At 59.9% G+C, this 14,480-nt stretch overlaps 1 protein-coding gene across 5 annotated transcripts in view; it reads right to left on the minus strand.

Annotated features, from left to right (window-relative positions):
* Positions 1 to 14,480, minus strand: part of AKNA (AT-hook transcription factor) — a 55,053-nt gene that overhangs the window by 3,468 nt on the left and 37,105 nt on the right. For 4 of the 5 annotated variants that reach the window (XM_008273396.4, XM_008273397.4, XM_070055844.1 and 1 more), the window contains 12 exons: positions 14,320 to 14,474; positions 14,031 to 14,219; positions 12,999 to 13,248; positions 11,791 to 11,897; positions 10,883 to 11,094; positions 8,743 to 8,908; positions 6,017 to 6,190; positions 5,362 to 5,465; positions 4,257 to 4,403; positions 2,434 to 2,529; positions 1,304 to 1,420; positions 948 to 1,125 (listed from right to left, as the gene is read on the minus strand). In XM_008273396.4, the coding sequence (XP_008271618.2) occupies positions 948 to 1,125; positions 1,304 to 1,420; positions 2,434 to 2,529; positions 4,257 to 4,403; positions 5,362 to 5,465; positions 6,017 to 6,190; positions 8,743 to 8,908; positions 10,883 to 11,094; positions 11,791 to 11,897; positions 12,999 to 13,248; positions 14,031 to 14,219; positions 14,320 to 14,474 (1,895 nt within the window). Of the gene's footprint in view, positions 1 to 947; positions 1,126 to 1,303; positions 1,421 to 2,433; positions 2,530 to 3,729; positions 4,045 to 4,256; positions 4,404 to 5,361; positions 5,466 to 6,016; positions 6,191 to 8,742; positions 8,909 to 10,882; positions 11,095 to 11,790; positions 11,898 to 12,998; positions 13,249 to 14,030; positions 14,220 to 14,319; positions 14,475 to 14,480 lie in introns of those variants that run through there. The other variant, XM_051842702.2, reaches the window with a different exon arrangement.

The raw sequence follows: 14,480 nt of genomic DNA on the forward strand, positions 1-14,480 counted from the left end.
CCTCCTCCAGTGCCCACGCGCCTGCCCCCTGCACGCCTCCATAACGGCAGGGTCGGCGGACTCGGTCACGGCCAAGAGCAGCCTTAGGGGGCGTGGCTTCCTGGGCGGAGTCAGCGGACCCCCAAGGACACCTCGGTAAACCCTGGACTCGCGCTTCTGGCGATGGGGTTCACTAACGGTGACAATGCCCCGCATTCACGTACAGGGCTGCCAGTAGGGGAAGCTGGGGGTGGGGCGGGGTAGATGTGACCTCTCCGCACTTCCTGCTCGCCTCTCTGTAAACCTACAACTGTTCTCCGTGTGGGCGTTTGGCCTAGTGGCCGAGATGCCAGCTGGGGCACCCATGACCCACACTGGAGTACCTGGGTCCAGTACCCAGCTCAGCTCCTCGTCCCGGCTGCCCGCTAAGGCACACCCCAGCAGGCGGTGGTGATGGCCCAAGCAGGAGGGTTCCTGCCACCCGCGTGGGAGACCTAGATTATGTTCCCAGCTCCCAGCTTTGGCCTTGGCCCGGCCCTATTATTGTTGGCAGTTGGAGAATGAACCAGCAGGTGGCAGCACATACACACTTTCTCTCTCCCTCTCAACTACAAATTTAAAATCAATCAACAAAACTGGTCCTAATAAAGTCTACCAAATAAATAAATAAAAAAAATAACAGGAGTGGGTGCTCACTGCTGGATCTCTGGGAAGGGTCACAGGAAACAGAAGACGCTGAGGGTCCCAGGTCTCCCTGGGGGCTGTGAGTTCCCAGGAGAAGGCCCCTCTGCCCAGGACAGAGATGCTCCCCAGTCCCCAGGGTGCACTCGGTTTGCTGAGCAACCACGTGCGTGTCAGGCTTGTACCATACGTTACCCACACGAGGGCAGCACGGGGTTCTCAGCTGCCTGGCACAGCCGTCTGCTGACTCAGGCAGAGGCGGGGAAGCAGGAAGGGGAGGAGCTTACACGGTGGCTGGCGGGTAAGGCAAGACGGGAACTGAGGACAGGTAGGTGAAGGCTGGAGGCATGGCCGCCAGGTACCACAGTCCAGGGGGCGGCCCTGCCGGCGACCCCGCCCGCTTGCTCCTCTGCTTGGGACTGGAGGCTGCAGGTGCGTTTCTCCTCGTGGCAGTCTTTTCTGCCCCTGTGGGGGGAGGAAAGGCCAGAGTCTGACCACGTGGGCAGGCCCGGCCTCCCATCCCCGTGACAGCTGGACCCCGCCGTGCCTCCCCCTGGGGAGACCACTCCTCCCTGCGGGGGCAGCAACCACACCACCAGACTCGCCCCGGGCCCCAGCATTAGACATCCAGCGCTGTCCCTACCGGAGGTGGCCGGGCCTGAGCTGTCTCCCTCGGCGGGGAACCCAACTTGACCGCACAGCGGACATCGGAGCGTCTCCGTGGGATGGGGCCCCAGGGGGTCCTTGGTGGCAGCACTGCCTGGAAGAGGAAGGAGAGAGGTCAGGAGAGGACCTGGAGCCCCCTAGGCTTGCCTGGGCAGCACAGAGCAGACAGAGAGGGGGTGGAGAGAGAGAGAGAGAGACAGAGAAAGAGATTTTCCATTGATGAGTTCACTCCCGAAATGCCGGCAACAGCCAAGGTTGGACCAGGCCAAAGCCACGAGTCCAGAACTCAACATGGCCTCCCACATGGGTGGTGGGGACCCAAGTACTTGGGTCATCTGCTGCTCCCACCCCCACCCTCATGCACATTAGCAGGAAGACGGAATAGGAAGCAGGGCTGGGATTCAAACCCAGACACTCGGATGTGGGAGGCGGGCTTCCCAAGCTGTGCTTTAACCACTGATCCAAATGCCTGGGTAACCTGTGTGCCCTCGCGCAAGTTACTTAAACTCTCTGAGCCTCAGTTTGCTCATCTGTAAGATGGATGTCATATTAGTACCTCATAGAATTGCATGGATGGATAGGCACAATCCTCTGCCTGATGCCTTGTGTACAGTGGGAGCCTAATCAATGACAGCTCCATCATCATCATCATCATCATGGGAAGAAAAGGCCTGAGACCACCTCCTCCAATGTGGACTCAGAGCCTGAGGCTCAGAGACAGCAAGGAACTGATCCAAGGGTGCACAGCAAGTCAGTGGCAGAACCAAGAGTGGGTGGCCTGTTCTCAGTGACTGGGGGACAGGGAGAGGTGTGGAGGGAGGATGGGGACAGGGGTGGGGTGGGAGATGAGACCGAAGCACCACCTCCAGCTCCCTGCTACCAGGCACCCCCCTATCAGGACCTGCAGGGACTTCCTAGGTCGAGGAGGGCATGGCGCCTGGGGCAACAGGTGTAACGGCAGGCACCCTGCAGGGCTCGGAAGTCCAAAAGAATCCTGGCCCCTGTCTGCAGCTACCACCCAGTGCTGAGCTCAGCGAAGGCCCACTCTGGCCAGCGACACACTCCCCACACAGCAGGGAGCTACAGCCTCCAGGCACCAGCCCTTACCTGAGTCACGGGTCCTAACGGGCAGGCAGTTAGGACAGGAGGCAGTACCACCGTCTCTCGGGACAGCCTTGGGGGGTCGAACCTGGTACTCCTGACCTGGGGAAGGAAGCCACAAGGCTCAGTGTCAGCCCCTGCACAGAAGCAGAACTGGGGGAGGAGTCGTATAAAGATCCCTCTCCTCTTCCTCCAAATCTTTTTTTAATAGGTCTCTCTATCCGGCTGTCATGTGAGCAGACATGTGTCACATACGTGCACAAGCGTGGACAAGCCATCACACACATACATAGAACACACGGATCTGATGAGTCCAAGCCTCTCCAGACTCCTCCTGGTTCCATCTCAGAGCCTGGGAGCAGCCGCCTGGCTCTGCCGCTCAGGGGCATTCAACAAGCGCGTCCCGAGTCGGGCCTGAGAGCAGGCAGGCGGAGGTGCTGCTTGACTCGAACGGCTCGGGCGTGACACCAGTGGCGTCTTCCCCTGTGCTCTGAGTGCCCGCGGGTTTCCTAGTCTCGCTGGGAGGACAGAACGGGGCGGTTATCCGTTGAGGCTTCCCACGCGGGGCTGGCGGATGGAAAGCACTCACGGATATGAGCCTTGGGCGCCCCACCAGCTCCTGCCCGGCCCACGCCTAGGGCTCCGATGAGAGCCTCGGGAGGTTGCTGAAGCCGCTGAGAGGTGGCCCCGCCCCCTGGGTGTCGCACTAGGCCCTGCACTTCCTGTGCTCTCCCTGCCCCTTGGGCTGTCGTCTCACAGCACAACACAGGGCAGGGATGCGCCCCCTGCCTCCTGCCACACTCGGCCATGTGGACATGGCACTAGTGGCCCGCGGCCCCTACCGCCATCACTCCCTCACTGTTGCAAAGCTGGGATCGGGTTCGTGCAGCTGGCATCCCACGTGAACCATATCCTCGTCTGTATTCGGAACGCTAAGCACTCTGCGATGCTACCGGCTGTCATCTCAGGCTTCCCTGTGAGCCACGTGCCTGGCACACGGGACACAGAGGCCCTGGCACCAGGTCCCAGGGGTCAGTCAGGTGTGGGTGCTGAGGGTCAGTGTCCACCCTGGCAGGGAGCAGAAGGTCATGAACCTCTCAATGATCCACCTGATGCCCAGGACAGAGCACGAGCCCTCGCGAAGGGGAGGCATCAGGAACTGCTGAATGAATGAATGAGTAAATGAACAAATGCCCCCTGATATTTTTCCCATCACAGGACACATGGAAAATGGAATGTGAACGGCCCACCTGGTGAAGGGGGAAGGCCGGCCATTGTCGCTCCCCCTCTTCGTGGAGGAGCAACACAGGACCCTGCGCTGTTCTTTCGTCTGCTCGGCCCTCCCCGGGTTTGCTGCTGGTTCTTCCCGGGTTGGCTACTGTCCCTTCCACCTCCGTGGAAGGGCAGTTCCCCCTGGCCACATTCCCCACTTCCGCAGGGGAGCGGCACACCGCCGGCCGGCTCTTCTCGGGGGCTGCACAGGTGTTCCCTTAGATGTTCCCCTTAGATGTTCCTGGTGCATGCCGTCTCTCTCCTCCTTTATAGTCCTCCTCCGCCAATCCTAACTCGGCTGCCCACACGCCGAGTACGCTGCTCTCCTCCAATCAATAGCAAGTCCTACAGTTTATTAGTTGAACTGGAGGCAGCTGTGCGGAAGCTGTTTACTTCTCTCCCAGCGCCATATTGTGGGAGAGCAGATGCATAGAATAAGTCTTAATTCCAGTAACTCAGTCTAGTCCGGTTTGCTCCCCACAGGCCATGGCAGTAGAGGCTGGCCCAGGGACTGTGCCCAGCCCAGCCCAGCCCAGTCCTCCCCCTTGCCTACCCACCTGTGTACTGGCCCCGGAAGGTGACCCTGTCCGGGCGCCTGGTGCTGCCCACCGCTCTCATTCCGTCCCGAGCCACCTGTGCCTCGTCCTCGGGGGTCCTGCTCTTCTCAGACAACAGCTGCGGGGAGGGAGGCTCAGATTCGGAACCTGGGGTACAAAGAGGCGGGGCGTGAGAGGGGGCAGGTGGCCGAGGGCCCCAGAGGCAGGAGCGCGCCTATCAGGGGCTCCGGCTCCAGGGTGGATGCCTGGGTATTCACCCCCAGCCTGCTCCTTCGGAATGGCAGCACGCACCCGGAACCCTGCCTGCCTTGCACGGGGCCTTGTCCCCACACTGAGTGTGCCAGCCCAGGCCTCTGGGCAGCAGTCCCAGGAGGCGGCTGCCACTGTTACTCCACAGCTGGCTGTGCCTCTAACTCAGAGCCTGTAAAAAGCCTGGCTGAGACAGGCTGGAGTGGAATCCTGGCCCCTGGCTCCTGAGCCATGTTCCTCCAGCAAGTGCCCTGTGTTACCTGGCTTTGGTGTCCTTATCTGAAGCAGGTAGATAACGTGACCCATTCCACGGTGAGGGTAAGGTGAGGTGAAGTACTTAAAGATCTGGCACCTGGTCGGTGTGCTGTATGCAATGGCTGTCATCAGAAGCACACCGCGGGGGCAGGTGCCGTGGCACAGTGGTTGAGCCACAGCCGGCATCCCATGCGTGCTGGTTCAAGTCCCAGCAACCCAGCTTCTGATCCAGCTCCCTGCTAAAGCACCTGGGAAAGCAGCAGAGGACGGGCCAATCCTTGGTCCCTGCTACCCACGTGGGACTCCTGATTGGAGTTCCAGGCTCCTGCCTTCAGTCTGGCCCAGCCTGGCAGAGGCAGCCATTTGGGGAATGAAGCAACAGATGGAAGAACCCTAAACCCACCCTGTTGCTCCCAGTCTGTCGCTCTGCCTTTCAAAAAACTAAATAAGTCTTGAAAGAAGTGGGTTGAGATTTGGAGCAGTGCGATAGCCTACAACAGCCATGCAGAATCCCTGCAATCAGCATTGTTGCTGTGGTCCCCACCCGCGGTGCCAACACGCCCTGGTCTTCAGAAATCAGTCCTGGCAGGTGGCCACTTACCCAGGGGCAGCCGGGGCACCGAGGAGGACCTGGGTCGCTGCCTTCCTGCGGGCGAAGCTCGCTCTGCACATCCCGGCTCCCCAGACAATCTCTCTGTGGATTTACTGTGAAAGGAAAAGGAGGTGACGTCACTGGGTGTGGTTTTGTGCAGCCTGGTCACAGATGACCCAGAAATGCTTCCTCCACCATGGGAGGAAGAGGGCGCAGAAGCCAGAGCCCAGGACCCTGGAGACGGCTTCCCAGAAAGCGGCTCTGAGCCCCTCTGGCCCCCAATTCCCTTATCTGTCAAATGGGGATAAAAAGAGCAATGCGCTCTCAGAGGGTTCCTGGAAGGACAACTAGGACAATGGCAATAAAACCCGTGACCCAGCACCCTCCCGCAGAAACCTGCATGGGAGTCCCGCTGGGTGGGGGGCGTGTTGGGGGCCTCTGGCTCTCCACCTGGGCGTGGGCTCCGGGACCCCCACCGTGTAGTGCTTTACTACTAACATGAGTTACAGGAGGGCTTTTGTGCACATGGAGGAGCTAATGAATGAGGGAACTAGTGAATGGGCGGTGTTTGAGTGCATGCTAGGTCCAGGGGGAGCCACAGTGCAGTCCCATCTATCTTCTATGGCTCCCATGGGCACAGAGAAGGGCGTCCGGGGTCACCTACCTGCCAAAGTGGGAGCCCCGGGTGGCTGAGTCCGAAGGCCGGTCCCAGGGCTGGGCGGGGGGGTGGGAGGCAGACGCTGGGTGCACGGGGCTGCCCTGGGGCGGTCGGTGCAGGCTGCTCTCCAGTCGCAGACGGAGCCGTGACACCTCCTCTTGCAGCTCGCGGATGGCCTGGCTGGGGTGGGGGTGAGGACGGAAACATAGCACGGATGCCCAAGGAGCAGAGCTGCAGCAGCGTCCCCCCCAGGGGCCGCCTGGATGGGCAGCCTTGTGATCCTTTCCAGCAGGCACAAGCGTCCAACAAGGCTGCCCGGGGGTTCCAGAACTCCCCTGTGTGATCACTGCTTCCGTGACACATCTCAGGGCCTTTCTGAGTTCATGTTCCTGCACATTTCGCAGGCAAAGGAGACCCTTGCTCTGAGACCGGCCCCTCCTCGCCCACAGGCGCCTGCATCTCAAGCCACAGAGAGCCATGCAGACAGCACTGGCTAGGGGTCCCCGTTCAGATCTCCATCCATCTATCCACACCTGGCTCCTTTCTGCCTGGCCCCGCGGCTCACTCCCACACTCCCCAGGTTCCTGCTGCCGTCCCAGGCCATGTCTCTGCACCTGGCCCTTGGATGCACCTGTCTCCTGGACCACAGAGGGAGCCACTGGCAGGGGCTGGGCTTCCCCATCTCATAGATAGCCCTGGGACCCCACCTTACAGAGGCACACGGGAAACACTGTTGAATGGCACCCAGGCCACAAAAGGGAGCAGAGGACTGCGCACAGCTTACGGGCCCCTCAGAGCCTTTCTAGAGGGGGGATGTGAGCAGATTGGGAGGTACAGGGTTCTGCTTGCCAGGCTGCTGTGACACCCCCCCCCGCTACCGTGAGACCCCAGACACAGCCCAGCCCCCCACCCACAGGTATGGCACCGAGCCACTAGGATCTCTTCAGTCCTGGCATCGCTAAAGTCTTGTGGGCTGGGCATTGCTGGCTTATGACAGACAAGTCACACCGCCCCTGGCCCGACTCCCAGATCCACTACCCACGGAGCAGCGTACACGTCTGGGCACTGCATGGCTGTGCTGTGGGCTGGTGCAGGCCACATCCACTCATTCAGGCTGGCTCCTGGGGTGCAGGCTCCCCTCGGCTTACTCCTTGCCTGGTGGCCCCTAGAACTGTGGGTGTCACCTGCACAGCTCTCGGATGAGTGGCCAGCAGGCGGGGGCGCCCTCTCTCTGGCTGTGTCTGTGTGGTGTGGGCAAGGCAGGGAGCTCCCCTGGCAACGCCCAGGGAGACGCTTGTTGGGGTTTCCAAGGTGAAGGCTGAGGGGGGCGGGGCAGTGGCTGCAGGAGGGTGAGGTCACCAGTTAACCCCTGCGAGGGAGAGCTCCAGCTTCCAATCCCAGGCCCAAGGCGCTGACCAGGGCTTCGTGGGTCTGGGGCTTGAAGCGCTCACTGGGGTCACTTCCCATCTCTGGTCTCCTGTGGAGTCCTCAGTGCTCCTGGCTTCATTCTGCAGCTGCTCTGGGACCGCCCCGCCCTGCAGACTTGCTCCATCTCCGCACGCAGCATCTCGGGCCACGGGCCAGCGACCTGAGACCTTCTAGATCTTTCCCTTCCTCCAGCAACTCTTGAAGTTGATCAAGCACCAAGCGCACAGATGTCTTCTCAAGTAACCCCTCCGCCTCCCTGCCCCTGTCCTGCCTGGAGTCCAGGCCCCGTCGCCTCTGCCCCGGCAGACACAGTCTGGTCAGCTGTCTCCTGTCTCCCGGCCTCTGTTCTCACCCACACCACTGCCTGCTAGCAGTGCCCCTCACGTCCTGAGGGTGAGCCTTTCTGCACTCAAGGGACAGTCAGCCAATGCCTTCTCTGACCGAGCTGCCATCCAAACTGCTAACCACGGCATTGAAGGCCCTGCGAGTCTCTCCCAGGCCTTCAGTGCTCTGCACCTCACCACCTCACACTCAGGGATGCAGCTATCATGAGCTCAAAGGGAATGGGCACTCTCTCGCCCAGGGCCTTTGCACATGCTGCTCCCTCTGCTGGAGATCCTCTTCTCTCTTTCTTCTGATTTGGGCTGAGACACCACTTCCTCCAGGAAGCCCTCCCTGAAGCTTCTACCTGGGCTACAAGCCCCTTCCCTGTGTTCCCACAGTCCTGTACATCTCTGCCACTACCATACCCTCACACTGGGGTGCAACTGCCTGATTCTTGGTCTGTCCCTCCTACAAGGCCATGAGCCTTGTGAGGCCAAGGCAATGTCTGGTCCACTGTTGCCTGCCCAGTGCTCTCCCCGGGGCATTCCGAGCCTGACACCCCACCTGCAAATGCTTGTGATGGACATGGGCCCAGAGCCACCAACAAGGGGGCAAGAGGCTGGACCGGCTATTTTCCCATCTCTCCTCGCCAAGCAAGGAGCAATGACCTTATTGCAACAACTCCTTGGAAGGGAGGACAGACATGTACAGTGGATGCGCGAACTGCAGATAACCTATCCGGGCAGGGCAGACCTGTGGGGTGGGGTGGGGGTTGGGGTGGGGGTAGGAATGGGGAGGGTCAGCGGCTAGGTCGGTTCCCGCCACCTGGAGCACTGTCCTCAAAGTGTTTGGATCGATGCGGCCCCAGAGACACAGCCCTGAGCTGAGGCAGAGGCCCCAGCACAGCCATTCCCTCCCCCTCCCAGGGGTATCAGTCTCCAGCCTGCACAATGGATCTGAACTCTGAGTACCCCACTTACTCTCGGCCCGCCCTGCTGAGAACGAAGTTGGGGGCGGTCCCCGTCGTAGGTGCATAGGGCAGAGGGGCAGCTGCTGGGGCCGGGGTCGGGGCTGGGCCAATTGTCCTGCTGGGGAGGAGCTGTCCAGCACTCTGCTTTGGCCTCTCGAACTCGGAGCTGGGGGTCGCTAGGCAGAGAGAGAGAGATACAAGTGAGTCGGAGCAGAAAACCCTCGAAGCTTAAACCTGTGTGGATAGAACGAAGGGTGGCGAGGAGACCATGGCAACAGAGGTCAGAATTGATGTGGTCCATGAGCTACAGACCTGAGAGCCGGAAGTCCTGGCTCTGGCTGGGAGCGTGGGACACTGAGCTGGCCCCGCCCCCCTCCTCCCAATACCACGGATTCACACGGTCTGGAATTGGCCCCTACAGAGAGTCAACTGCTCCGTCACCCGGGCCTGACCTGATGGTGTTGTTGCGGGACTGGCTGCAGTGCCTCCCCTGTCCTTGGGAAATCACAGTGCCACCTTCACCCTGCGTGGGAGCGCCTGGGGAGAGTGCTCAAAGGTTACACACCGCCCATGCTTTTACAACAGCGACTCCGCGGCAACATTCCTGGGCTGGGCAATACACAAAGGACCAGCTCTGGATGCAAGGAGCAATGGAGAGGCGTCTCCAGGGGCTGACGCAAAGGGCAGAAGCCCCGCCCCAAAGGCTACATAGTATACAACTCCATATATGAAACCTTCTTGAAATGACAGTTGCGGAAACAGAGAGCAGATTAGTGATTAGGGATGGCGGGGGAGGGAGTAGCTATAAAAAGGCAACATAAAGAATCCTCAGTATGAGAGCTTCCTGTGTCCTGACTACATCAGTGTCAACATCTGGCTGCAACCTGGCCCTGCAGCTTTGCAAGCTGTGGTCTGGGGGTGGGGTGGGGGCGGGGGGCTGGGAAAGGCACTTGGAATCTCTGCAGTATGTCTTAAACTGCATGAGAATGCAAAGATCTCAAAAAAAAAGTTTAATAAAAATGACTGAAAAATGATGCACCGTAAAAAGAGGCAGGGTGCCGGTGTTTAGATGCAGAGCGCTAAGCTGCTGCTTGGGATGCCTGCGTCTTGGATGCCAGCTTCCTGCGGCCCTGGGCCCTGGCAGGCAGCCAATAATGACTCAAGTACTGGGGCCCCTGCCACTCGCGTGGGGGACTTGCACTGAGTTCCCAGCTCCGGGCTTTGACACGCCCACTGGGATACCTGGGGGAGCGAGCCAGTGAACAGAACTCTGCGTATCTGTTTGCCTTTCAAATAAAATACACCCACCCGTCCACACCTTTTAAACAGAGGCAAAGTTACCGTGAGGTGTTAGAAGTCAGACGGGGGCTATGTTTGGGGTGGTTGGCAGGGCCGGGAAGAGGCCTGGGTCGGATTCTGGGATTCTGATCACACTGAGTTTCTGTTCTTTGTGGTCTCTGTTCTTTGTGAAAATTCATCAATGTCTGTGTGATTGTCTTGTTTCAATAAGTCTTTTTTTTTTTTTTTTTTTTGACAGGCAGAGTGGACAGTGAGAGAGAGAGAGAGAAAGGTCTTCCTTTTGCCATTGGTTCACCCTCCAATGGCCACCGCGGCCGGCGCGCTGCGGCCGGCGCACTGCGCTGATCCGATGGCAGGAGCCAGGAGCCAGGTGCTTTTCCTGGTCTCCCATGGGGTGCAGGGCCCAAGCACCTGGGCCATCCTCCACTGCACTCCCTGGCCACAGCAGAGAGCTGGCCTGGAAGAGGGGCAACCGGGACAGAATCCGGCGCCCCGACCGGGACTAGAACCCGGTGTGCCGGCGCCGCTAGGCGGAGGATTAGCCTAGTGAGCCGCGGCGCCGGCCTCAATAAGTCTTCAAAGGTAAAAAACCAAATCACATACAGGTTTTATAGATAAGCCCATGTGTAGTGACCAGCCGCTTACACAGCGCGTGTAACCAAGCACACTCCCACTCGGGAGAAGACAGCTCCCAGATTCTACCCCAAAATGTCAGCCCTGGTGCTTTCCAGTGTACGAGAGAGACTTCAGATTTCCCGACACGGGGCCTGTCACCTACGGCATATCCCGAAGGGTGGCGCAAGGTTTTCTCTTGGTTGATTTTTCCGCCACCTGCAGACCCATCCACTCACCCATCTCGGCCAGCGGGGCCCGCTCCCCGCGGAAGCTGGATCTCCTGGGCTGCGGCGGACTGCTGGGGCTGGAGAGGGGCCTCTGGGCTCGGCTCCGGGGCGTGCTGGGCTCCCTGGCTCTTCCGGCCATGGCAGAACCCCTGGCCTTGGGGTGAGAGGCTCCATCGTGAGGCACAGGTGCAGTTAAGGGCTGGCTTGATGTCCCTGGGGTGCTAGGGGACCACGGAGGGACAGACACGTTGAGGTCACGCAGAGAGAGCCCCTCAGGCCATGCTGGCCGATCCCTTCTGCACCAAACCAGCGCTCTCCCCGCCCATGGAAGCTCACATCCCAAGGACGACCCACGTCACCCAGCCACTTCTTTACAACCACCTAGCAGTCCACCTGGCAGCCCACACACAGGCAATGATAGAGCTCCACCCGCCTTCTAGAAAACAAAGAGAAATAGGACGTCCGATCCTTTCTGGGGGCACCTGTACCTGGTCAGCAGCCAGCAGGGTCGATGATGGCCCCCATGGCCCCTCTGCGCTCTCTTCTCCTCTTTGGGGTGCAGCCCGATCGCCGCCCCAGGTAACCACCGGCGCGGTCTTTGTCTTTGTCCCCTGTGCACCTCACGCAGCCCTCCCTGCTGCTTTAGTTTACTCATTCATTTGCTCAACAAATAATAATTCCCTGTCCTGCCGCTGACGGGCTGTGTGACGCTGGCGAAGTCGCTTGCCCTCTCTGAGCCTCTGCTCCCCCTATCAGGAAGACGGGAGCCAGGAATACTGCAGGGGGGTGGCGGGAACAGCGAGGGCCGGTATCCGCGCAGACCACGCACCCCTGTTCTGGGGCATCACGAACACTCTGACCCCCAGGCTGTGCCCTGTGTGTGACCGTGACGGGACAGTGGCAGAGTCCCAGGATACCTGACGTGGGCGAGCCGGTGTTCCGGGGTCTGCGTGAGGGGCGACACCCTGCTGGTCTCTGAGCCCACAAAGCCGCTGTCTGTCTCGGGGGATGCCATCCAGGGCTCCTGAAAGAGGCAGTATCCCTTTAAGTGTGAGGAATGTGCCCAGGGCGCAGCAGGAAGCCCTTCCCAAATCCTGGCCTGGGCCTCACATTCCAGCGGGTCACAGATGGGGAGCAGGCCCAGCCCCCCACAGCCAGGCCCACCAGGGGGTGAGGGTTCTCAGGTCCCTAGGCCCTAGGTGAAAGTGGCTGACAAATAGCAGGGACTCCAGAGCCCGACAGGACCCTCGGGCAAGTGGCAGCCGAGCCCTTGGGAGAGACAGTAGGGGAGACAAGAACAGAGGGAGGAAAAGGAGCAAGTCTTATTCCTGTATCTTCTGGCTGGGGCCTGGCCTGCTGTGGTCTCACCTGACTGCAGAAATGACGAGGCCCAATCTAATAGGAAAATAAACTCCATCAACCATGTGTACCTCCTGGGTCCGGGCTTTAATTCCGGGCAAAAAGAACAGAGAGACACAGGTGCCTGCACTCCGCAGGTTCACGGTGCGGAGTGCCGAGGGCTGCCCATGGGCTTGGCAGGACCACGGAAGTGTGTCTGCGTGTGCACATGTGTGTACACACGTGCATTCCCCTCCAACAGGATGCAAAGTGTAAGTTGCATTTCCACCAGGCCCCTTCAGAATCACTGCTCTCAGGATGCAAACCCCACTGTGTCAAGAACTGTAGGGTGCCCTGGCTTGATAAGCAGGCTCAGGGAGATACCAGCCTGCTTCAGAGGTCCATGGAAAATCATATTAAATGCTAAGTTTACTGGGGTACAAAAATTTTTTGAACCATGCCGAGTTTTTCCATGATAGGCTTTCTTCCCAGGAACATTTTGAAGGTGCCTCAGACGCTTGGATTTCAAAATTTTGCGTACCCGGTAAACAATGTGTAATTCCGTTTTCCACAGGTGTTTTGGAGGGCTCCCATATAAGCAGTGGGCTATAGGTTCTCTCAAGGGAGGAACGGGTGCTCCTGGAACAGGGGCGGGACAGTGGCTGGCAGGGACAGGTGCAGCAGGCGTTGCAGAAGGAGTAGCATGAGCCAGGGCCAGAGGCGGAGCGCCCAGGAGGTGGAGGAAATGTCCCAGGTTCCAAGGCCGGGTCCCCATGAGGATGCTCACCTCTGCATGGGGCCCGCCGGCGTGGTGCAGAGACTTCGGCAGCAGGCGCTCGGAGAAGCCACTTCCTGGCAGGCTGCTCTCACTGCTCTGGTGGGACGCCTCAGACTTGGCACCCAGAGCGGGGGACGATGGCACACCAGGGCCTAGAGTCGCCGTCCCAGCAGAGCCCAGGCCTGGCACGTGCCCTTCTCTGGCCATGGCTGTCTGTAGGCCTCGTGGCTTCAGGGACACCATCTGTTCCACGGGCTCCCTGACAGGGAAGGAGAGGTACCTGGTCCCAACACGAGCCAGACAGCCCCGACCTGGGGCTCAGCCTGTGCGGGGAGCCAGGCTGTCCAGGACATGAGCTCTGAAGTCAGATGCCCCTGGCTGCTCATCCTGGCTCTACCACCTGCCAGCTGTGTGACCTCAAGCAAGGCACTTCCCCTCCCTGCACCTCACTGCTGTCAACTGGAAAATGGAGATGCCCACCAAAGCTGCCCGTTACACCACAGCGGAAAGATGGGGAGAGAAGTGGGCTCAGGCAGCCCGGAGTCGGCCCTCCACCTTCCCTCTCTCAGCCACACCCACAAACTTCCCCCTCCCCAAATAGACAGTTGCCAACAGGAAGGCCAGGATTTTGTGCTAAAATAGAAACAAGCTTTGAAAATAAATACAAGAAACGTGAAAACAATACTACGTTCTAGATACATCCTGTGGCCTCCTGCAGGCTCTGGGCCGGAGGCCTGCTCACGCGCTCTGTCCTGCTCCCCCCTACCCCGCCCCTCTTCTTTTCAGAGGACCACCCAGGGAGGCATCAAAGATATGAGCAACTCCTCACTGTCATTAGAAGGCCACAGCTGGAGGACAATCGTGGTGTTCAGTGCACTGCATCTGCCCCTGTCCCACACCCCCAGGCCAGCTCCAGGGCTCTGGGGGACACACGCTCCACCCTGGGAGGCAGGCCAGGTGCTCCACACCTGAGCTGCCAAGGCCTAGCCAGCTTGCTCGGACAACCGTCGCCCCTCCAGTTTCAGAGTGGTGTGGACTTACTCAACGGGCGCCCCGTGACCTTTCTCAGCCTGTGCTGGGTGCTGCGTTCGGCACATCCTGTTGGCTTCGGCATTCCCTGGCACCAGAGCTGGCCCATCGACTTCCAGAGTGTGGCCTTCCTCCTCCTCTTCTTCCTCCTCCTCTTCCTCCATCCTCAAGACCTCTGAGAGAGACTTCACACTGAGGTTCCTGTAGAACACGCAGAAGGACATGCACCTCTGCCGGGTGGGAGCCGCAGAGACCCAGCCACTGGCTGCACACCCCAGCCCTCCACGGCGCAGGTGCTCACCGGTCCAGGAGGCCTTGGAAATCTTGCTCCATCTGCAGCTCCTTGCACCGCAGCAGGGCTGGGAGCTCTCTGGGCCTGTCCCCCACCTCACTGCTGCCAGAGGTCACCTCCACGTTCACGTGCAATGGTCCAGGGCCAGGGCCAGTGGCGGCAGACTGAGG

This window comes from Oryctolagus cuniculus, chromosome 1 (assembly GCF_964237555.1).
Source record: "Oryctolagus cuniculus chromosome 1, mOryCun1.1, whole genome shotgun sequence".
Lineage (NCBI taxonomy): Eukaryota > Metazoa > Chordata > Mammalia > Lagomorpha > Leporidae > Oryctolagus > Oryctolagus cuniculus.